Raw genomic sequence first — 25862 nt, 5'->3', positions numbered from 1 at the left:
GATATTCCTTCAAATATTCCATGGAAAATACGGATGTATATTTAATTAATTGGGGTTAAAATTTAGAAATTCATTTCAAAATTAAGGATGATATCTCCCTCATGCATAGCTCTGATCCTTGGACGAATTTGGCTCCAGTTTTCTTTTGGCACTCTATTTTTCCTTTTAGCTCTTAGTTTTTTGTCATTTCGAATTTCCAAAATGTTGGCTTGAGCATCACTGAAGAAACATTATTTGTCGAATTGCGCATCTGGTGAATCAAAATTGGTACCGTATAAATATTCCATGGAAGTGAAGCTACATGTACAGTCTGGTGTTATTTGATTGTAAATATGGAAACAAAATCGATTTCATATTCAGAACGTCTGATCCTGAATCCCTAGTGCTTCTTAAGAATTATTGTTTCGAAATATATCTAAATTCAATACCGTTTACATGAAGGTTGATGACGGATTTTACTGGCTGACACTAAATAGATTTGTTCAGCACAACTGTATACCCAGTAACCCTACTTGGTACAAATATTATTTGCCTTACTCCTAATTTTGTATTTCTTATGGAAATTATGAGATTGACCACCGTTCGTTATCTGCATTTTTCATGGTTTCTAGGAACTGTTGTTGACAGGAATTCCAGTACTTTTCGCTCTATACTTGTCTTTCGTGTCTTTAAGGTTGAGAATTTTCATTCATGTTACTGACAAACAAGTTGATGTTACTAAGGTTTCAACAGTCTTGCTTAAAATCAGCATTTCGCAAATTCTTTGGTCGTTATGGTGATCTGGTTTGCCAATACAACCTATCATTGGATCAAATGCTGTCTGACATGTTTGATATTGATTGTAGGCCGTTCTTGGCACATTGATTTTGACTACTCTGTTTACCTGATCAAGCTATAGGGTTCACGGCGGGTGTGACCGGTCAACAAGGGATGTGTCCTGATCCTGGACAGCTTTAGTGTGTCCAGGGGTCCGTATTTGTCATACTTTGACAACAATGAGGGTTCTCTGTTTTTATAGTGTTAATGCCTAACGTAACACGGGTAACTCGAAATTTAGGTTTTCTCCTAGACACACTAATCATACTTTTAGATGTTTGGCGAAGGAGCAGCCATCATCCAATTTTATGCCCTGGAGATCGAGGATCGGAGACATTTTTTTCTGTCCTGTCTTATCATTTCGTCACTATTGTTCTGCCTAGAATTTAATCTTGCTCATCACTGCTGAATGGTGAGGGATAGGAATCTTATATTTGACATATACATTCCTTGTAAAAGCATCCTTTTTACCGTTTGACCTTGACTATGAAGTTTGGCCTACTTTAATGAAAAGTTAACCTAAGCAACATTTCCTGAACTATTTAAAGCAGGGCTTTCATATATTACATGTAAACATGGATTTCGAAATAACATGACGTATTTTTTGATATCATGATCTTTGAAATAGTGACCTTGAAGTTTAACACAAATCTAAAAACTGTAATCAAAATTTTAATTGTCTTCATATTTTTAATGGTGAGTGAATCAGTTTTTATACCATTTGTGCATTTTTTATGACAAGAATTTCTTTCGGTACCAAAGTTCTTTTTACTGGGTGACTTTGACCTTGGAGTTTGAAAAGGTAACTTACTAGGCAATATCTCCTGAAATATTTTGTATATAGATTCCTTATGGTAAGACCTTTTATTTGATATCATGTTTCCCGTGGCGATCCTGGTTAAACTAAGTCCTCAGTATTCCTTGCTTGTTGTAGAAGTCGACTAAATGGGTCGGTTCTTCCGATGAGACCGCAAATCGAGGTCCCGTGTCACAGTAGGTGTGGCACGATAAAGATCCCTCCCTGCTAAAAGGCCATTTAAGCGCCGAGTATAGGCCTAAATTTTGCAGCCTTTCACTGGCAGTGGTGACGTCTCCATATGAGTGAAATATTCTCGAGAGGGACTTTAACAACATTCAATCAATCAATTGATATCATGGTATATAACCTTGTAATCTTGACCTTGGCGTTTCACCTCAATTTCAAGAATGTAACCATACAAGTTTACATATCGCTGAATGGTGAGTGAAAGGGTTCTCATATTGCATTTGAGGGCATCCATGGCCGAGTGATTAGAGCATCGCGCTCAAAATTACACGGCCTCTCACCTCTGTCGGCGCGGGTTCGAATCCCGCTCGCGCCGGTAAGTGATAAAGTTTCCCAGTTTACTTGCGGAAGGTCGGTGATCTCTTCCCAGGTACATTGTATCTGGGTTCTCTCTTCCACCAATAAAAACTGGGCGCCACCAGTGCGATTGTCTACGGCCGGACATCTGTGACGTCACAATACCTAGTGTGATTACTGTTATGTAGTAGTATATTTGAAAGTATCTTACCTGCTGGAGCGGGTACAAATTATAGGACAAAGTCACCGTCGATTTTGATTTCTTTTTTAAAAAACCGTTGCCCTTTAAAAATAATGAACATTGGTGGATCCAGAAAAAATTCAAATGGAGTGCTATCCAAGTCTACATTAAAAAAAAAAAAAAGGAAGTTGAAGACCACAAGTGGCAAAAGTTGCCATTTTTGTTATAAATATTCAACCAAGAGGGTAGGGGTGGAGATTTAACCCTCGCAACACCTCCTCTAGATCCGTCACTGAATAATGTACATATATTGCATACAAATATGAAAGTTTTAATGTATGATGCATCGTCATAATGGCTGACTTCCTCTAAGCTTTTAAAACTTGAATGAAAATATAAATATCAGCAATACTTGTCTATTTCTTTTAGATTTACTTGAGTAACTCAGTAAGTTAGCGTGTCCACTGCTGAACTATAGATCGCGGATTCGAGTTCTGTTGGGATTTTAATTACATTGAATTTTTTTCAAAGGATACTTTCTACTAAAACTGTAATTTTTGACAAAATGGTGTAATTCCACTGTGACGTCAATCAAGATAGGTGCGCGAATACTCCCAAGAGCCCTTTGATAATTCTGACTGGACGCAATTTTGATATCAAGTATGTCATGTATTTACTTACAGAATTTCCACGTATTATTTTCCAAAAGCGGACTTCCTGTTTTCTAAATTTCAAAAGCCCACGTGCTTTGAAATTAAGTACTATGTTTTATGATTTCCGTGTTTTGTGTTCAACTTCGTAACACCGCGAACTCTCGTGATAAACATTGACAACTTCGTAATAATTTAGACTCTCGGGATATATTTTAGAAATAGATTTCATTTTTGAAAATACACACATGAATTAAAGTAATTCCACCTTCGTGTGACGTCATAGCTTTTTGCAAAATCCTTATTTCATTAAAACCTGTGCATGATAGAAATATATCTTTTTAAAAGAGGAATTTTATTCATTGGTATCATAAAAAAATCTGGTAAACAATTTGATATTGAAATGGTTTATATTTTCTGTAAATAATCAATTTTCTGTAAAAAAAAAAAAAAAAAAAAAAAATGTTTTCAAGGGCAATAACTCCTGTGCTGGTATTTCTCTATTGTATGTTTATTATACAATGGTTTCCTTGATATCCACAATTAATTCATTTATAGTTATACTGTATAAAGCAGCAGCTTTTTGAAACTGTTGGAATTAAAATGTCGTTTTAAGCAGTTTTAATGTATTTTATAGAACGGTAGAACAAAGGCGGATCCAGACAGGGGGGGGGGGGGGGGGGGGGCTCGTCCGGACCCCCCCCCCCCCCCCCATCTAATTAAAATTAGATCCTTTAATCCGCTCACGTATATCGCTACACAAGTGTAGCGATATACGTGAGCGGATCAAATTTAATTAGATCAAAGGATCTAATTTTAATTAAATTGGACCCCCCCCCCCATATTTTTCCGCGGACCAAAAAATTTATCAATTTTAACGAAACTTTGGGTCAAAATGAGATGAAAGGTGGATACTTACATGTAATTGCATATTGCATCATTAAAATTTATCAACACCAGTATATCATTTAATTCTAGGATAAATAAGACGAAACACTGATATTCATAAAAATTTACGATATTTTCGTTAGATACTAGTATGACTTAAGAAATTTTAGAAAGTATATGTAACATAAAAGTTTTGTTAAGAAGCAGACAATTTAAAAGTGAGAAAGAAGTGCCAGGAAATGCTCAGAATGCAGATTTTGCACCATTTACCGCAGACCCCCGGCCTATTGGGAGTAACCTTTAAATCAGCTTTTTAGCTCACCTGAGCTGAAAGCTCAAGTGAGTTTTTCTGATCACCCGTAGTCCGGTGTCCGTCCGTCTGTAAACTTTTGACATTTTGACTTCTTCTCAAAAGCCACTAGGCCAATTTCAACCAAAGTTGACACAAAGCATTCTTAGGTAAAGGGAATTCTAAATTGTTAACATAAAGGGCCAGGCCACCTTCCGAGGGGAGATAATTAAGAAAAGGTAAAAATAGAGTAGGGTCATTAAAAAATCTTCTCAAGAACCACTGGGCCAGAAAAGATGAAATTTATAGATAAGCTTTATTAAGTAGTGCAGATTCTAAATTGTTAAAATCATGGCCCCCGGGGGTTGGATGGGGCCACAATGGGGGGATCAAAGTTTCACATACAAATATATAGGAAAAATCTTCTTCTCAAGAACCACTGAGCCAACAAAGCTGAGATTTATATGAAAGCTTCCTGGTATAGTGCAGATTCAAGTTTGTTAAAATCATGGCCCCCGGGGTAGGATGGGGCCACAATAGGGGATCAAAGTTTTACCTACAAATATATAGAGAAAATCTTTAAAAATCTTCTTCTCAAGAACCACTGAGCCAGAAAAGCTGAGATTTACATGACAGCTTCCTGATATAGTGTAGATGCAGGTTTGTTAAAATCATGACCCCCATGGGGTCGGATGGGGCCACAATAGGGGATCAAAGTTTTACATACAAATATATAGGGATAATCTTTTAAAATCTTCTTCTCAAGAACCACTGAGCCAGAAAAGCTGATATTTACATGAAAGCTTCCTGATATAGTGCAGATTCAAGTTTATTAAAATCATGGTCCCCGAGGGTCGTATGGGGCCACAATAGGGGATCAAAGTTTCACATACAAATATATAGAGAAAATCTTTTAAAAAAATGTTCTTCTCAAGAACCACTGAGTCAGAAAAGTTGATATTTATATGAAAGCTTTCTGACATAGTGCAGATTCAAGTTTGTTCAAATCATGGCCCCTGGGGGGTAGGATGGGGCCACAAGGGGGGGGGTCAAAGTTTTACATACAAATATATAGGAAACATCTTTTAAAATCTTCTTCTCAAGAACCATTGGGCCAAAGAAGTTCACATTTACATGAAAACTTTCTGACATAGTGTAGATTCAAGTTTGCAAAAACCATGGTCTCCAGGGGTAGGTTGGGGCCATAATAGGGACTACGGTCTTACATACAAATATAAATGGAGACTCTTCTGATATGGACCAAGGTGACTCAGGTGAGCGATGTGGCCCATGGGCCTCTTGTTTGGTATCTAAAATCAGATTTGAGTATGGCGATAACAATGACTATAAACTGGGGGCAAGTAATAAATAATAAAAGCATTTTCATGTACAGAAAAATTGTCTTCAGATCTCCCCTAAAATGTTATGAACACAAACAAATGGGGTGGGATGGAGATTGTGAAAAATACCGAAAAGATCAAGTGCTAGACACCCCCCCCCCCCTCACAGATTCCTGGATCCGCATATGTAGAGGTTCCGAACGTTAAATGCAAAGGAAAAAGTAGCTATTGTCATTAATCTCATCAAAAAATTTACAAGCTTTTCTTCCTTTTCAACTTTTTAGGTCACCTAAGTAAACTCAAGTAACCTATTGCTTTTGGTTGTCGTCCGTCGTCGTGCGTAACAATTGATAACCACTATTCCAATTCTTTTCAAATTTGGTATGAAGCTTCTTTGGGATAAGTGGGGCTTTGATTGTAAATTTCAGGACCCCCTGCACCCCTGAAACTTTAGGGGAGGGGCAAAACCTGCCAAAAAATTACCAATTTTAAAAAAATCTCCACAGCCACACACGTGTAAAAAAAAAAAACAACTAAATGCATAGCGATGTCAAGCAGGATGGCTTCAACCAAAATTGTAAATTTCATGATCCCCGAGGTATGAGTTTGACCCCAGGGCGAGTCTAAACATAGTATATAGTGTGTATGTGTAAAACACTGAAATAGCATTTTCTTTAGTGCTATTGATACTAAATTAAAACGAATTTGATATCTAAAACAGCAGGAAGTCCTTTCCAAAACTGTAAATTTGATTATCCCAAGGGTAGGGGTTTTGGTATCATGGTGGGGCCAAAATGATCAGTTATCAAATGTGAGAACAATATAAATTTTTAACGTCTTCTTGATAACTTCTGTACCATATTAATTCCTTTCAAATTTGGTATGAAGAATGTCAGGACTCTTGTACCCCTTGGGCCATAGGGATGGGAGAAAAATTGCAAAAAAAATTCAATTTTCAAAACTCTTCTTCTCTACACCTGCATATCATTTAGAAATATTAACTTTTAAGAAAAATGAAATACATAGTGATTGATTGGTTGTATCTTGTTTAAAGAAACACCCCCAAATTGTTAGCCGTCTGTCAATCAAACCTTTATAACAATAGATCTCAAGGGGAGTGACATCTCAAGAAACTGTTGTCTATAGCAACCCCAGAGAGGTGTTTTGATAACAATAACAGCCAGTACCTACAGCAAGGCATTCTTTAGATCTTGAGGAAGTCCTGTATTCTAGAGTTTTGATAGCATTGCCCTGTTGTTTTGTTTTGTTTTGTTTTTTGCGTGCCACACCTACTGTGACAAGGGACATCCGTTTTTTAATGTCATTTCCGAGGACCCGTGATATTCACACCTGATGCCGAGCGTTTGGCTATACCTATTTTAACGACTTAGGTCTGTCGCGGCCGGGATTTCAACTCTGACCATCCGCATGCTGGGCGAACGCTCTACCTCTAGACCACCGCGGCGGTTAAATATATAGTGATATAGAGCAGGCAGGTCTCTACAAAAATTGTAACTTTCAGGATCTCCGGGGTAGAGCTTCTGACTCCAGGTTGGGGCCAGACTTGGTATATATAATGTACATGTATATGTGTAAAACATGTAAATAATATCTGTTTTAATAATGCTATTGATACTAAATATTGAGACTAAATGGATATTTAGAAGAAGTACATGTAAATTGTCCTTTACCAAAATTGCATGACCCTAGGGGTCAGGGTATGGTTTCAGGGTGGTGCCAAAATTATCATAATGATTTGAAGGACTTTTTTTAAAAAGTTTGCTGATACCGTATAAAATTTAAATGCATATTTAGGAATAGCAGAAAAGGTAAGGATGTACGAAAACTGGTGAATTTCGCAATCGCCCAGGTGTTGACTCTACAATGGGTCCAATTAGTCATCTCTCTCTCTCTCTCTCTCTCTCTCTCTCTCTCTCTCTCTCTCTCCTTCCCCATCCTGCTATTACTACAACAATTCCTACTACTAGATGGAAATAGCTCACAATTCATATTTAACAATGTATACATGTGTACACTGTACCTTCAGTGGCGGATTTAGATGGGTGTATACCCCCCCCCCCCTTCCTTTCATTTCATTCTATTCAGATGTAAAATATCACAAAATGTCATTATCATAAATTTAAAATTACAATTTGAAACCTGACATGTATGCAATCTATAACACTATGCAATTATAAATAATAATGAAAGAATAAGGGACCGATCTTTCTTGCTGACATAATATCATTGATAGGACTCCAACCCTTTTTATTTTCAACACTGAAAGGACAGCAATATTATTTTTTATTACAAATGTGTCAATGAAAAAATAAAAACTATTTTTAAAAAAGTATTTTGACATTTTAATTCAAATCCTGTAACATAATTATCTGTCTTACAAACAATGATTTTAAATACTGAGTGGTATACCTCATACATGCTTTATTTCATGTCCAAGTACGAGAGGCAATTTGCAAAATACAGAACCTTTGAAAATTATCAATATTAAAACATGTAATTAAAATCACAACATGAATATTCAGCTGTGAATAAAATTGCAAAAATCCTATAGATCTACAGATGTAGGTTTTGCATGGAGTATGGATTTCAATCATTGCATCCTATGCCGGATGTATTGTGCATGCTAATTTCAAATTATCCTCGCTAGGTTGCAAAGTATTTACATTCTTCGTTAATGCGTAGACAGTCAGGGTTTTTTTCAAAATGTATATAAATATACATACAGAATATAGTTCACATTTTTTTTTATATTTTCATATAGGCCCTATGCATGTATATGTATGGCCTAAACATGAACACCAGTCCGCAAATGGGTTAATTAATCGCAGCTTCAATGTATCATTGAGTTATTTTTTTATTATATTTTTTTTTTTTTTAGGGTTATTATTTCAATGTTTTAATAATTATTCAGATTTTATTCAGTAATATTTTTTAAAAAATTGCAGCTCACGAATCAGCCACGCCTTCGGTTTGACCGTACAAAGAAATAGAGTTATTTCCCATTTCATATGACGTGGCTCTTCCGTGGAATCCATATTGGAAGCTAACGACGGTCAACAGAGTTGACAACATCGTAAAATATCTGATCATTTGGAGACCATCCAAAGTTGATCAGCGTTTCAGCATGCTGCAAAGTGTTCCAAAATTCTTTGTCTTTCTTTTCATATGCATTTTAGCCGACGAACATGATCATGTGGTAAGCAATACCGGTCTAACTATGTCCTATTCGTAAAATTTTGATACGACGGTGTCATCTGTTTACACATTTGGCGTTTCAATTCGGAAAATGTATTGTTAATAGTAGATTTGCTTAGTATCAGAACAAGAAACTGTAATGATTGCACATCCGAGCAAATGATGAGAAAGCAGAATTATTTAGTTGACTTCAATGCACCCCACTGTTCACTTACTAAATGTTGTCACTGTCAGTGTGTTTTTGCAGTGTATTCCTGTAAATTTGACCTTTCGTACTTTCTATCGGAAGATTAGAATCTCGAGTCAGTACGATTGAATTCTGAGCTCTTCAGTTTCAATATAATTATTATCCAACCGACACAGCTGAAAATCTTGCCTGCAAAAAACTGATGCAGATTTGTGATTGAAGATGAAAATGAAGTACTTTCACTCCATTACGATATTAGGGCCTTCAGGAATTTATTTGCATTTAATGGTCACACCTTTCAACCTTAAAATGCAATATATATATATATATATCTGGGGATCTGGGTTAGAATATGTCCTTTGTGGCCCTTGCTTCGATGTCATAAGAGGTGACTAAATGGGGCAGCCCTTCGGATGAGAGTTGCTAAAACCAAGGCCCCATGTTGCAGCAGGTGGCACGATAAAAGATGAAAATAAAGTACTTTCACTCCATTACGATATTAGGGCCTACAGGATTTTATTTGCATTTAATGGTCACACCTTTCAACCTTAAAATGCAATATACATGTATATATATCTGATCTAGGTTAGAATAGGTCCTTGTGCCCCTTGCTTCAATGTCATCAGGGTTCCAACTTCGACTGAATACCTTAGGGGCCAAGTGAGTCCCTGAATAATAAATTCTGTTAGCCCACATGAAATTTTAGTAGCCATATCATGAAATTGAATAACATGGGGTTTTTTTTTTACAAGAAAAAAGAAACATCAGGTCACATTACAATTTATTTAAGAAATTAAAATATCAATATTTAAATTCTCTTTCCTTCTCCGTAATTCTTTCAAATACCTCTCTCATTTCGTCAACCTAGCAACTTTATGATCTTCACGGCGTCTGACTTTAACACACGTTTCTTCAGGCTTTTTATGTTATTTCAAAATTTCTCAGCTTTACGATGCTGTCAAGTTTTTAACTTGGGCAAGCTGTCATGATGACAGGACCTTTCGTGTCATGTTTTGTACACACAGCAGGTCATCCCCTTTTTGTCGTCATCGAGCCTTATTCTCCCCTTCTTTCCACTTTGGTTAAAAGCAGACGCTTTCTTTTCGTTTGAAGTAACCCTTGTGTTGTTCAACTTCTGGTTTAAATACATTTTGGAAGGTTTGATACCCCAGGAATCATGAATGTCTCACCAAATGGCAAAACCTCAACCGGAAATTGAACTTCAATTATAATAGGACTCGGATCGGTCGGAAAGAAAAATGTTGATCGGACAATTACGGTCACCAAGTGGGCGACGAGACAAGAACGAAAATTTTGGTTGCCCACAAGCAAAGTTTAGTCGCCAATGCGAGTGGGCGAGCGGTAATTTGGAACCCTGGTCATAACTTAAGAGGTGACTAAATGGGGCAGCCCTTCGGATGAGAGTTGCTAAAACCAAGGCCCCATGTGGCACAATAAAAGATCATCCCCCCCCCGCTCAAAGGCCGTAAGGCCACATTTAAAAATATGTTTTTTTCCCCTCTCCTGACCCTAAATTTCAGAGGAAGGTCGGTAGGTAGGTAAAAAGGTTTTTTTTTTTTAGCTAGCAGAATTTTATTTATTATGAAATTCCCATAACCATTAACAATGCCCGATACCAAACGTCGTGAAGCACATCATCCATGTTTCCTCATCAAACTCGTATAGTCAGTTCTCGCGTAAATTCTGCTTTGATTGCCACGTTTTGCAATTAGGAAAGGTGTCGATATTTCGGACAGTACTTCATGTATTTTGGAAATGCTCATTATCTAACCACTAAACTTAGGCATTGGACTACATGTATACATATTGGTTGATTTGACGAACATTGGGTTTCATCAGAATTTTCTCTGCTATTTATACCACATACTAACACTTAAATAAAGTTAGCGAGAATGTTGCAACTATGGACAATGGTGTTAGTTTTGGACACATGGTGTTATAAAATTGGTAAACTCGGTTGCTGTCTTTTATTTATGGTTCACTGACATTTTATGCTTTTGTTTTTTGCACATTATCTTAATTTCTATATGATAGTGCAGCGATTTTTTTCTACCCACTGGTACTGGTACCGGTACCCATTCAATTGGGAAAAATAGCGTCAAAATCGAACAAATTGGGAATTTTCTACCAAAGTCTCGGCATATGATTTCAACTAAAAGAAAAGAAAAAAGAGAACAAAACAAGAAGTAGTCATCTCTTTACAAACTTTTTTACGCTAATATTTGCTGTTGTGAGACATAAGGAATTGTCGTAGGCTCGTTTTAGAATTGTCGTAGCTCTACAAAACGCGCACTGTCATGATCTGTACTTTCGATTTAATACCTGAAGTTTTAGTTAACTTATACAACGTTTCAGACTAAGTAAATTACGATGCCAGCGGCCGGTCTATTTTTCGGCAAGTAAATTGGGAATTTTAGTCTCAAAATTGGGAAAAATCAATGGTTTTTTGGCATTGGGAATGGTACCGTTTATCAGTACCAGTTATATAAGGAAAAAAATCGCTGCAGTGATTTTCATTATATTTTTAAATGATATCGGTAGATCTAGTTTACCAGAAAACGTTTCAACGGGACTTGATTTTGCCGATCAAACAAAATGGATGCTGACATCAACCAATCAGAGCTGAGTTACACATGTGCATATAATTAGGTGTTTTCCAGTTTGTAAATATAGCATTAGTTCAGAAATAAGTTAAATTGAGAATGCTTCTGATTGACTGTCAAAAATATCGCATCCGTCCGAAATATCAACACTTTCCCCTACTGAAGAACACAACTTGCACACTGGATGCCCCGAATTCTCTTGTTTCCTCGCTCCTCGTGTAGACAACATTTCTCCATCTCGATCTTGCAGATCACTAGTCCGAATTGCGAGCCAAATTCAATGTTAAACTCACTTGTAACTAATCAATAAAACAATCATGATTCTTGTACTTATTAATATCGATTAAAAGAAAATATCAATCCAAAATTCGATATTAAACAGAAGCCAACAATTGTAGTCAACCGAATTTTCACTGGCATTTGAGCAAACGAGTCTCGTGACTCAAAACAAAGCTCGACAGTTTGATAAAATGTTTTCAAGAGACTGTTTATGTGATGAAAGAACCCATAAAATCGATATTAGTAAGTACAAGAAGAATCGTTTTATTGATTAGTTATGAGCTTAAAATTAAATTCGGCTTGTAAGCATTTGAAATCAGCCAGAGAATGCCGCCTCCAGCTGGAGGCGGCGAAATTTCTAGATTTCGGACCAGAACACCTCCTGTATTCGTATTATCATTATTTTTTAATTTTGGATTGAAACCAAAGAAGATATAGAAAATGTTTGTCATTATAAAATACTGATCTGCACCAGAAACGACCTTGAATTTTTCTTAAAATTAAAAAAAAAACTTCACCAGAATGGCGTAATAAAAACTTATGGGTCGGTGTGAATTTTCAGACTCGGTCGGGCGAGGGGAAACAAACAATATTTTTATTTTGGCCTAAGCACTGAACTAAGCATAGGCGTAAATTTTTTAGCCCTTTGCTGGCAGTAGTGACATCTCCATGTGAGAGAAAAATTCTGAAGAGGAATGTTAAACAATATACAACCAACCAAACTAATGTGTATGATATGAGAGTGGTTTGGACGTTTAAGACCGTGGCTATTGGCTTGGACAACTTGGTGGTAAGAGATCTACAGTAATTAGTAATGCATGGGCCCAAGTGCCATTCTGGTCCAGCTATGATTTTCCTCCTTTCCTGATGTACTGGTTTATTCCTTGAGAGATGTGGAACATGTTTTCATTAACTTGTTGGAGATAGTGATTAGGGCACATATACTGATTAACACTAATCATGTTGACACCTCCCATGATTCAGTTGAGACTCAATGACACATTACATTTGATTTTAAAGATGGTACAATTCATGGCAGTGATTGAATTGAGTTAAATATCCTTGTAATATCAAATTCACCAGGTCTTTGCTAGCCAAGGATGTTCTGATAAATGGGGAGTGGAGTGGACTGAAAACTCTTGACAAGTGAAGATGCAAATTGACAACCTGAAAACAAATGCATAAATGGCTGAGGGGTTACATGACATGAAGTAGCATAGACTGTTTAAATGACTGATTAGAAGAGTATACATGTGAAAAGTTGTTTTGTTAAAATTCATATTCAATCTTTTTTACCTGGAATTCAGCATCTCCAATTTAGGAGTTTTCTTTAAAGAAGGCTTCTCATTCAGTGTTCACTCCAGAGTGTGGGATTGCGGCAACCCCGCCCGACCACCCTCTAAAATTTACCTTCCTGCGGGCATAATCTTGCACTTTCACATTACATCGTATGGTTGTTTTGGGGGGAGGGGTGTTCGGTTCAAAATCTGATATATTTCAATTTTACTATGCAATAAACAAATCTCTTGAAAGCTTTACTAAAACAGCGAGTTATAGCACTATGTAAAGATACAAATTAACGGAGACTGATAGAAATGAGGAAAGTCATCATGGAGGAGATCCTTTTTTTTTAAACAGTGATGGATATTAATAAGACCCAACTTTATTATGCAAAATAAACCTTGAAAAGCATGTTTTCGGCATCATAGTCAGGGGAGGGGTGTCTGAACTGCAATTGTCTTTCAATATTTTTGAGAAACGGGTTGAAATTACCTTGCAATTTTTGAGTGTCCACTAATTTTCCTCGCAAGTTTTCAAATGTACCTACATTTTACAAGTAGTTTTTGCTAATTTCCAGTCCTGGGAAAGAGACATAATGATAATTGAAGTTATTAACTAAGTAAGCACTCAGCATGCTGTGAACTACTCTGCAGCTCATCTAATCAACAAAATGCTGTACACCTAATAAAATGTAAATCATAAGCTTACCACATTATCCATATTTTATGAAGTAATAAATTATTAATGATGCAGATGATGAGATCATCATAGATATAATATTTATATCACAACTTGAGCTTTATGGATGTTTTTTTTTTTATGGGCAGCTCCCTTGCAACACTAGGCACTGGGGGCTCCTGGTTCAACAAGGTATTCTTGCAGTGGAAGTTTTTGAGGAATGTCATCACTTGTATACACTATACAGTCAAGGCCGCAATTTTGTATTTCCAGCATTGAAATAAATTGGATATTGTGCATAGGAAAACAAAATTTTGTCTGCTTTTTCTGACTTCTAGCATGAAGTTAAAAGCCTGAATGATGAAAAGAGGTTGAAAATTGGGGAAGTATTGGCAAATTTTGGATTGGGAATTTGTCTTGTTACAGGTCCCATAAGCTAAAAGATATGAAAAGAGATGTATAAATTTTCTTCATGCTTTGTAGTATGAAGATGGAGAGGAGGTTGTTCTGTGGATGAACACTGTTGGTCCCTACCACAACAGACAGGAGACTTATTCCTACTTCTCCCTGCCATTCTGTGCAGGACCAAAGGAGAGCATCGGTCACTACCATGAGACACTCGGAGAGGCATTGCAAGGGACAGAACTGGAGTTCAGTGGACTTGACATTGACTTCAAAGGTATAGAGTTGTCATATGATCTTGTTTTCCAAGTCCATTGTTTTGTCATAAATGTATAAAACAATACATACCTTAAACTTTTTCATGTGCCATGTCAACCAAAGACTCTTATATCGTTAGCCATTCAACACATTGTTTTATTTGCTTATTGGCAATGGATTATACTGCATGTTTTGTAGAGATATCAATTTAATCTGTTTTACAGAAGAATGAAATACAATTTAAAAAGTATAGATTGAATATGGTCAGAAGAATCTGGTTTCAGTGATAGTGTGATTGGGTTTTTTTTAGAGGTGATATTGAGAAGATTTGTCTTTCACAGGTGAAGTTAAGAGGACAGAATATTGCACAGTGGAGCTGACAAAGGAGAAATATCAAGCCTTTGAGTATGCAGTTAAAAACCACTATTGGTACCAGATGTATATAGATGATTTGCCAATCTGGGGTAATGAACAGGTTTCTCATACGTTTATATGAATGTTATATCACTTGTATGAGGAATGATTGTTTCCACTAGTTGCCTAGCAAAATGCATGTCTAATTCAAATTTCAAGTCTACGAATATTCAATGATAGTGGGTTTGTTTATCAACTTATTCACTAGTATTAAGCAGTAGCACACAAAGCGATGCAATATCCAGAAATGGAGGATAATGAGCAGTTTTATATGACTTATAATGTACTTTTCAGGGATTGTTGGTGAAATTAGTGATAATAGAGAAGACTTTTACATCTGGACACATAAAAAGTTTGACATTGGTTTCAATGGCAAACAGATTGTGGATGTTAATCTAACTAGTGAGGCCAAGAAAAAGCTTACCGCTGGTTCCAAGATCTCTTTTAGTTATGAGGTAAGTAAAAATTGAATGCATCTGTTTGAGTTCAGTAAAAATTATTATGGTAGGAAAGACGAGTGCTAATTTTATTGGGCCGTGAAAAAGAGTCGGCTTTCAAGTGATTAAATCGTGATTATTTTTTTTTAAATCACAATCTGAAAATGTAACTTTTTAGAATTTGTTTTTTCCAAAGATGACTACAAATGTAATTTCCCAATCGGTTGTAATTTCAGGTGCATTTTACAACTTCCAGCATTAAGTATGATAAAAGATTTGACAAGTACTTGGATCCCAACTTCTTTCAACACAGGGTGAGTGCTAGTCATTGACATTAAAAACTGAAAATGGAAGCATAGGATGAAAAAAATGTACCATCTAATCCTGACACAATGTGATTGGCTATTATATCTTCTGATGCTTCCGTATGTAGGGAATGAGGAATATGTGTTTGAAGTACTTTTGAAATTCATGCAAAACGGTTTTTAGATTGCAGTATGATTTTTCCCATGTAAGTTGGGCTTCCCTTGTCCAAAAATGAAATAATGGTAGATATTGTTGACTTGTTATATATTTGTACAGATCCACTGGTTCAGCATCTTTAACTCGTTTATGATGGTCATTTTCTTGGTGGGCCTGGTCAGTATGATTCTAATGAGGACACTGAGGAAGGACTATGCCAGATACAGCAAAGAAGAAGATCTGGATGACATGGTATTCACATGAAATCATTATGAATTATGCATAAACTTGGCACTATCATCAGTTCATGCATGTTGTACATAAACTAATTTTAATTTGTCATGGTTATCATGTGATGAATTTTCCTCACTTGGCAGAATGATCTTTTGCCACTATTATGTTTTTTTAACATTCTGTATGAAGGGTTATTTTCACCCTGTGTTATTTCGTCATTCAACACTTGCAGACAGTTTTGCCCTGATATAAATTCGCTCAGAAATAGTTGTGTTAAAGGCATAGGGTCCAAGATATTGGTAAAATTTTGCATGTTCCAAAAAGGTGGCGAAATTAAAGATCATAACTAGAAAATCACAAAAAGTTCTTCAGAATGTTTACAAACACATTGGATACGATAGTAATTACAAAACAATTCCCTGTTCTCATTTGCCTAAACTCATACCCTGTTGACTTTGCATCTCATATGTTTGTGTAGCCACCAATCAGCGGGGTACCAGTTTAATATATTGTCCTCCAGACAAACATTTCATAGAGGGCTAAAGCGTCAAAATGGCTTCAATTTCAAAGTGCTTCAGCTATAGATAACTCTTAATTAATACTACAAATTTGTTTTTTGGAGTTCTTCTTGCGAAATATTGTGATGTCATTTTTGAGATAAAAGATAGACCCTATGCCTTGAATAGAGAGATATAAGAGAAAACAGCTTCGCCCAGTAATGAGGACAAAAGGGACAAAAATAAGCGGGGGCGAATATTTCACTGTATACAGTACTTCATTGTGCCAGTAAATATACTTATCTGTCATTTCTAAACAGCCCAAGTCTGTATCTCTCTAATGATGATTGTCATATATTGAACCCTGATTTCTGATCATAACTGATTGGAGTATCTATCTGATTGAGAGAGTCTATATTGCCTTATAGCCATAATGTTTATCCTCAATATTTTTAAGTCAGGAGGATCTTTCAAGTTTTATTTCTTCATTTTTTACCCTTAGGAGAAAGACTTGGGCGATGAGTATGGGTGGAAACAAGTTCATGGAGACGTGTTCCGGCCAGCCTCCAACTCGCTGCTCTTCTCTTCTCTGATTGGCACTGGCTATCACATCGCTGTCGTCACATTGTGTGTTATCGTTTTCTCCATACTAGGAGATCTATACACTGAGTAAGTGGGGAAATTTATGCTACCTATGGCCATTTTGGTAAAAATCATGTTAATTACCCAAGGTTAGACCAACCCCTGTATTGTTGGTAGGTTAAACTAAACTCTGTATTGTTGGTTAAAATCACCTTGGATTGTTGGTTAAAGTGGGTCGACCCCTCTTATGTTTTGACTCCCTGATACTTACATGTACCCCAGAGGGTCAAAATGACCCCCTATATTATAAAAACCAAAAAACACTGTGTTTGAAAATGAAAGCATTAAATTGAATGACGAGACACGCTCTTTTTTGAGACAATTAAGTACATTTTAGTTCATGCAAACTTAATGTTTGTCATTTGAATTAAGTGCATTTAAATATGGAGAAACTATCAGTTTCTAGAAAGTTGGTCGGGCAGGGTTCGAAATTAACTTTTTCAAGCACTAGTCCGTTCGGACTAGTCACTATTGATGTTCACTAGTCCGCAAAGCATTTCACTAGTCCGTCCAGTATATCAAAAAATGATCTTCATTTTAATCAAACTAAACACATCACAGTTGCAAACAGTTCAATTTCTGACACCTATAGAAGAAAAAGAGACCACCATATTGAGTTAATCCTTTGATAAATGTCCATAAGTGCGTTCGAGATCGACGTTCCTGTTGTTTTGGTATTCAGACCTTAGAGTCACAGGAGTTCGAAATTTTATCAATAAAGTCAATAAAATTCACTCGATTGACCAAGTCATGAGCTATAGTGTTATGAACTACTGTGTTCGAATGACGAGAACGTGCATACAAACGTGCATGTTCTCAGACCACACTACTTGCAATTCTTGCACCTAGAACACGTTCTCGTGATGTGTACTCGGCGTTCGGAATCGGCAGGAATTTGACAATGTGTGCTCGTTCGAAGAACGGCGGTCTCAAACGCACTCCATGTGTTTGGCAGATCAGACTGTCATAGTCATGCAAACACCTGACCATGCAGGTAATCAACCATAAGTTCAAACATCTAAGAGACTCAGACAAATCTTGCTAAAATCTTTACCAATTCAAAATTGATTTCCGGATTTTCACTAGTCCGTACGGACTAGTGCTATAGAGAGTTCACTAGTCCGACATGTTTTCTACTAGTCTTGGACTTACGGACATGAGTTAATTTCGAACCCTGTCGGGGCTAGTGGATGTAGGGTCAGGTCTAACAAAAATCATTTGAAGTAGCCCGACTGGTCCAGTGCTCAAAAAAGTAAATGTTAAACCCTGTAGTCTGTCAAAATGTATATACTCTTCTTGTGATGACAAATCATATTGAACCCTGATTTCTGATTTCACCTGATTGGAAATTACTTGCTGAAGAAGAGATATTTAAGAAACAAATGTCCTTTTTGTAAATACATAAAAGTATGAAATGTGGCCCTTCAAGACGACATACGTATGAAGCTCATTAGCATGAAATGAAAAGTGTGCCAACAAGAAGCGTACAGCTCATACCCTCGTGTATTATCCAAAATGAAAAAAGTTGTATCTAACCAGTGATTTTTTTACAAGGGTCCTGTGGCTTTCGAATTGGGAAAAATTGTCGACATTTCAGTCAAGTTGGGAAAAATCAATTTTATCGTAAATAAGTTTTAAAATCATATCAAACATATATCTTTATTTTACACATCTAAATTGTCTTTAACCTTCTAAAATTTTCAACTATTCTGTCCAAATCATCATTCCCATAACTCTTGTTAAGTCTTATGTATATAATTCACATCGAATGACAATTTTTAGGAGGGGAAAGGGTCGAAATTCGGACCCAAAATGGGCCTTAAAAAATCACTGCTAACACTAACATTCTATTGTAATTTTTAGTTGAATACTCAGTCAGTAAAAAAGATGTACTATATTAAGATTCATACAAAGGCTGAAGCATTGGAAATGTAAATATAGGATAGGTCTGCAGTTTTCTTGCATGTTTTCCTTTAGGGCTGTTCCAGAAATGATCAAATGGGGGGGGGGTCGGGCGGCAAATGATATTTTTTTGTGTAGGTGGTCGTATTTTTTCATTTTTTATTTGGTCCGTGGTTGGACTGTTAAAAAAATATTTATTGTGGGTAGTTTCTATTGTTTTATTTTGTGCCACGTGGGTGTTGAGTTTTCAGAATATTTTTATTGTCGCTCTTGTCGTGTTGGTTACAAAACGTCGGAGGGAAAATTGAAAACGTGCTTTCGAAATCGGAAATAACGTAGAACTATTCGAGTTGTCGCTCTTTGCAGCGCATAACTTTCCATTACGGCACTCTTCAAATTAGAGGCGCGTTTAGTAGGGTCCCTTTGGACGTGATGGCGGCGAACTCTGTTCTGTAGATTATTACAGTTTTACAGTGCATCGATTTTGGGAATATTTTGAAACCAATAGGTATTCCGTTTTCTAATAAAAATAGGCAAACCTTAGTTGATTTATACGAGGGTACCGATGCGTTATATTTATCAGTCAGTGTGATGGTGATATAGAGGCCTCCGGGCGCGGGCTCCATTAGAAGACGAACGATTCGTGGAAAAACATATCCATACCCATTTCTTGATAATAGCATCGTTTGGACTTCCAATCTTTCCAACATTCCCGCCATAGATGCCTTTGATTGTTGATGTGACATCGTTTCTTCAGAACTACTGTGATACAATGTCGCACAGGCATTACCGCGTCATTGACTAGAATGTTTGTCCCGAAAACCTCGCGAGATTTGTACCGTTTTCATTTTTAAAAATATTTTTGTGGTGGGTCTGCTAAGTTTTTTTTTTTTAATTAGATGGGTCATTGTAAAATGAGTTTATCAATTTGATGGGTCATGGGGTAATTTTTTATGGGTGCTTGGTATATACAAAAGGTGCCTCCCGACCCCACCCCCATGTATTTATTTCTGGAATAGCCCTTAGCTGTATTGTGACAATGAGTTTCTGGTTCTGTAGGAGAGGATCCCTCCTGAGTACAGCTATATTTGTGTACGCTGCCACATCCCCAGTTAATGGATATTTTGGAGGCAGCTTGTATGCAAGAATGGGAGGTTTGTGTGCAGCATGCTGCATCTACTGGCTATTTTCACAATTATCTCAACTTGCTGATGTTTTTCTTATGATTACATAAAATCTACAAAGTGAAAGTCATCTGTATATTGTAGTTTAGATATAATATCTCGGATCAACTCCAGTATACGGACAAATAGTCCACATGTAGTGTAGTATTAAGCAGTAATTCGCCCTGTGTTATTATGGTTGACAGTTCATATATTTGTCAATGGTTGACAGGTCCACAGTTCATATAATTGTCCGCAGTTGACATGTCGACATTTCATATAATTGTCTGCAATTGACAGTTGACACTTAAAAATTTTGTCAACGGTTATATATTCATCAACGGTTGACAGGTCGACACTTCAAATATTTGTGCACGGTTGACATGTCCACAGTAAAGCATCAACTTACCCTCCTCTAGCGACACCTGGAAAAGTGTCAACCGTCCACCTTATCCTCCTCTAGCGACACCTGGAAAAGTGTCAACTGTCGAGTGTCAACCTAAATCATAAAAAGTTTCCATTGCAGACAAAAGCAGCGATTACAATGATAATTGCGTATTAATTCATAACAAAAAAAAATTAGCACAAACTATTTGTCCGTATACTATTGTTGAACCAATATCTCTATGTAATCTACATGTAATTTTGTTCAACTATTAATGGATGGTTCTTTAAAAAAAATTTACATCTAATATTTCTGTGAAAATGTACTTTTTGCATAGGAAATTAGTCGGACTTTAGATTGAAGGTTCTGAACTGAGCTTTTGTTATATCCTGAACAGGGAAGGTATGGATCAAGCAGATGATGGTGGGAGCTTTCATGTTACCTGTGGCTGTGTGTGGAACTGCTTTCTTCATCAACTTCATTGCCATCTACTATCATGCTTCTAGGGCCATTCCTTTTGGGACTATGGTAAAATATATGTATATTGAACACACAATTTAAAATATTGATATATATTAAAAACATGAGATATGTTTAATTTTCTTGTTTGGTTATGTTTTGAAACAACAGTCATAAGGATAAATAGTTGTTAGTGATATCCTTAACAATTCATGCATTTGTAAAATATTTTATCTGTGTTGACAGGTAGCAGTGACCTATATTTACCTGTATTTTGTATTTTATCTGTGTTGACAGGTAGCAGTGACCTGTATTTGTATATTCGTTATCCTGCCCTTGACCTTGGTAGGAACTGTGTTGGGTAGAAATCTGGCAGGTCAGCCAAACTATCCTTGTCGTGTGAATGCAGTACCAAGACCAATTCCTGAAAAGAAATGGTAATTTAGAAGTAATGTACGCGGATCAATTAACATTGGAGAAAATCAAGTTGTAAAAAGATTTTGTAACAGTGAAATTACGCAGTTTCTTCTTGCAAGTTGTTTTTGTCAACCAATGCATCATTTAAACTTTTTTCATTTGATTTACAGGTTTATGGAACCAGCTGTGATAATTGTTCTGGGAGGAATTCTTCCATTTGGATCTATATTTATTGAAATGTAAGGTTTTTTTATACTTAAAAGGAGTCCGGATTTTTTTTTCCTATTATTATTTTGAGGAGATTGTGATGAAGATTTTTATTGTGATTTGGAATCGATTATTATGATGCTTTTGTTTATAATTGCAGGTACTTTATCTTCACTTCCTTCTGGGCCTACAAGATTTATTATGTGTATGGCTTCATGCTGTTAGTGTTCGTAATCTTAACTATAGTGACTGTGTGTGTTACCATTGTGTGTACATACTTTTTACTAAATGCGGAGGACTATCGGTGGTAAGTATTCCATTATATGAGGAGAGTACATGTCTTCACTCAGCAACATTTGTTTATTATATCTCCTCCCATTATTGCAGTAGTGAGATGGGCTTTTCCATGTGAAACAGCCTGGAGAGACTACCCTTATCTTGCAGTTACTACGTTGGCCATCTTGACATAATTTTTTACACTAGATTATCTTTCAATCTGTTGGATGGTTGTTTTTTTCTTTCAGAAATGCCTTGTTTATTAAATTAATTTTACATGTAATGGTAATTAATTTTTTCTGATGATGGTCCTTACTGCTGACGTGTATCATTTATTAATAAGTAGTATGTTTTTACTTAGATGTGAAATATTACCCGTTTTATTCTATACTATAGAACACATTTAAGTTGATCATATACTAGTGCAAACTAAATTGAAGAAACTTTATTTGTGTACATAGTGTAAATTTTTATATTTATACTTAACATTAGTGCCTGAGAAATTTTTGTGAGAGCTTGAGAATCTCACGGATATTTCTCACCATGAACTAGTCCTTCAATGTCACGCATTTTATAGATTATATAGGTTGCTATGATTAGTCTCTGCGAACCAGTTTCATCAGATAAATTATGAAATATAGACCCAAATTAAAGTTGGTTTACAGTAGGGCTTCATATTCTAATGGCATGTTGCTATGGTAGCTATTTTGAAATACTCCTTATGATCAGCATGAGGTTGATTAGAAAAATTTGTGCCATCTGCACGTAGATTATATTTATTTTTTGGATAGTGTGTGAAAATTATGTTAACATATTTTAGATATTGGTACAAGTTGCCTTGTAAGGTGAAATATACTGATGTGTAAGTAAATAAATATTGTGTCTCTTTGGCAGGCAATGGACGAGCTTTTCTGCTGCTGCATCAACAGCAGGATATGTGTACCTCTATTCATTTTATTACTTCTTTTTTAAAACAAAGTAAGTTGTAAATCATTTTACTACTTTGGAAATCATATTGTTACTGCTTTGGAAATCTTTATTACTTCTTTTTTTTTTTTTAAAAAACAAAGTAAGTCATGAATAATTCTTTGCAGTTTATTGTGAATTTTCACAAGAAATGTGTGATAGATCCATTCAATATCATGTCAAAATCACATGTGTATCTACAGGTGTAAACTTTATATGAGAAATATAGCAAACAAGTCTCTGAAATAGTTATGAATGGTTCATTGCACTGAAGCTTGTTTTATCTGTTGCAGAATGTATGGTTTTTTCCAAACAACATTTTACTTTGGTTATATGGCGTTGTTCAGCCTTGCTTTGGGGTTAATGTGCGGTAAGTCTTCACTTTGTTGTAAATCACTGCTAATATCTTTTAACTTGCTCTCTACTCCTTTTGTATATTTAACAATGTATTTTTGAATTTAAGATAAACTGTATTCATTGCAGAGAAATACTTTTGTCATTATAGATTAGCAATGTATATTGTCTGAAATAGTTAGACAAGGGTATAGCAAAGCTGCTAAAATAAGTTAGAAATTATTAGGTTTTTTTGGCTATGTGTATATGCTTTACTGTTGGTCTTTTCAGGGACGTTTGGATACATTGGCACAAGCTACTTTGTCAGAAAAATATATTCCACAGTGAAGATTGATTAGTGATGATTATGTGGTATGAACATCGTGAAGATCGACTTTGTGATGAGTGTGTGATGTCAACACAGTGAAGATAGACTTGTGATGATAGTGTGATATTGGTGTGGGAATGAGGTGGGGACCATAAAGAATGCCTAAGATGTTACTGAACTGTGTGAGAGGTCCAGTTAATGTGGGTGCCATGTTGGATGTAAATTGTAGTACACAAAATTTGGAAAATTTAAAAATGAACATCTGAATCTCTAGTTATCATTAAGGTGTCAAATTAAATGCGAAACATCTTGAATCTACAGTTCTGTGCATTTAAGTAAACTGGTGTGGTTATCATAAGTCAGAATATTCTGCTGGGTATTTCATTTGTGTTCTTATTCATCCTTTAGATAATGGTTCTGAATTGATTTTATCATTAATAGCACATTGTGGCATGTGTTAGCTTATCAAATCATTATTTGTGCAAATTTGCTGCCATTTAAACCCCATACTTTAGAATAGTGATCTTTTATTATTTCAATGTTATAATTGTGATACATTCATGTTCCACAAGCATTCCACGTATTCCAGCCAGTGTTTCATTGATGTCGGAGCATGCATACATTTCAGGTAGACAGCTTAAATTAGATACCAGGTACATTGTAACGGGTCTAGTGCGGGGCTGCTCGGCTTGAATTAGATACCTGGTACAAAACATGTCTGGTGCTGGTATGCTGTGATAGTGTATGTGAATATCGAAGTTGTTGACCCAAACAGTAGGCATATCATGTCTCGCAGACTTGTAAGGAAATTAAATGTGTTTGAGATGTGGCATGTCTGTGCTCTTACAGTTGAGAGTGTATTTTTGTGAAAGTCCATTTCATGTATGTTAAAACTGTCATGAATTACCATTTATCTGTAACCAATGCAAGCAGTGGCGAATGTTGATTTTGTGTTTGGTAAATATAGTTTACTAATTTATTTATTGTTGTTTCATGTTAGATTAGGGTTTATATTGCTTGCGTTCATCATAGAAAATCCTTTTGTACAGTTCATGTATATAAAATCTAAACGTTTTTAATTCCACTGCATTATATCCTACAAGTATTTTGTAAATATATTGTATATAGTTACTGGGACGTAATATATATGTGAGGTTTCATGAAATGAAACTGACCGTTCCATCAGAAATAAAAGATGGAAGTATGTGTACTTATTTTTTGTTTTTTTTATGTGAGAGTCATTTGAAATCTTTCCTGCCGTATGCATAGTTATGTGAATGAGGTGTGAAGTGTATTAACCTAATACATACTATTTATGACCACCGGAACAACAGTGAATAACTATATGGTTTTCTTTCAATTGTATAAACTTGTTGCATAGTATTAATGAACAAGTGAAGATATTGAACAGTAATCAATCTCATTAATTGTAAAGAGTAGGACAAATACGGACCGCTGGACACACAAGAGATGGGACCTGGTGCATAAGAGTGAGAATTCTTAACAAATAAGTGTCTATAGGCAGTATAGGGTGACAAACGCGTTATTTGTAATTTATTCATTCCCTTGTTTATAATGTGGTCGAACGCGTTGGTTTAGGGTCATTTCGCGTCAGTTGATGTGTTTTGGAATGATTGTTCATAGATTGGTGTTTGTTTCCATATATGGTCAAATTGGTTAGAGGAGTGTAATCTGCCCAGTCATTGTTCTTTACACTCTAATATGTCTCAAAATTAGTAGTGTTAGTCCATATGTAAATCCTCTTTTTCCCGGTTAATTAAAACTAAAAAATAGTTTTATAGGGCGAGCAACTTGTACCCATTACAATGCATACCTACGTAAATATAGTGTAATCAAACAAAATCCACGTTTCAACACAATTCAATGCATATTATGGCAGGAAAACTTGACATCTGCAGAATTATTCACATATTATTTTGCAACTAAAGTCGAATCATCAATTATTTAATTGAGCATTTTACCATTTCTTATACATTCTCTCACCAGAGGGTCTTGAGATTCACCGGTCCCTCGATGAGACCCCATACGGAGGTCCCGTGTCGCAGTAGGTGTGGCACGATAAAGATCCCTCTGCTCAAAGGCCATAAGCGCCGAACATAGGCCCAAATTTTGCAGCCCTTCGCCGGCAGTGGTGACGCGTCTTCGTATTTATAAGTGAAATATTCTCGAGAGGGACGTAAAACAACAACCAATCTAAGATTTACTTACACCTTTTTCAACGCTTTTGTTACACACATGTACAAGATTCTTGTAAAACATTTCACAATGACTTTTAACAGATTCCGGAT

At 36.0% G+C, this 25862-nt stretch overlaps 1 protein-coding gene across 1 annotated transcript in view; it reads left to right on the top strand.

Annotated features, from left to right (window-relative positions):
- Nucleotides 1-24759, top strand: part of LOC125670761 (uncharacterized) — a 38460-nt gene extending 13701 nt beyond the window's left edge. The window contains exons 15-28 of the mRNA XM_048906125.2: nt 14255-14450; nt 14773-14895; nt 15140-15300; nt 15519-15596; nt 15865-15996; nt 16978-17144; nt 20079-20173; nt 20965-21095; nt 21324-21463; nt 21614-21682; nt 21811-21957; nt 22821-22904; nt 23186-23262; nt 23517-24759. Of these exons, the coding sequence (XP_048762082.2) occupies nt 14255-14450; nt 14773-14895; nt 15140-15300; nt 15519-15596; nt 15865-15996; nt 16978-17144; nt 20079-20173; nt 20965-21095; nt 21324-21463; nt 21614-21682; nt 21811-21957; nt 22821-22904; nt 23186-23262; nt 23517-23584 (1668 nt within the window). The 3' untranslated portion in view covers nt 23585-24759. The remainder of the gene's footprint in view (nt 1-14254; nt 14451-14772; nt 14896-15139; nt 15301-15518; nt 15597-15864; nt 15997-16977; nt 17145-20078; nt 20174-20964; nt 21096-21323; nt 21464-21613; nt 21683-21810; nt 21958-22820; nt 22905-23185; nt 23263-23516) is intronic.
- The last annotated feature ends 1103 nt before the right edge of the window (nt 24760-25862 follow it).

Source organism: Ostrea edulis, chromosome 4 (genome assembly GCF_947568905.1).
Source record: "Ostrea edulis chromosome 4, xbOstEdul1.1, whole genome shotgun sequence".
Taxonomy (NCBI): domain Eukaryota; kingdom Metazoa; phylum Mollusca; class Bivalvia; order Ostreida; family Ostreidae; genus Ostrea; species Ostrea edulis.
This window is presented reverse-complemented; position numbering and strand designations above follow the sequence as displayed.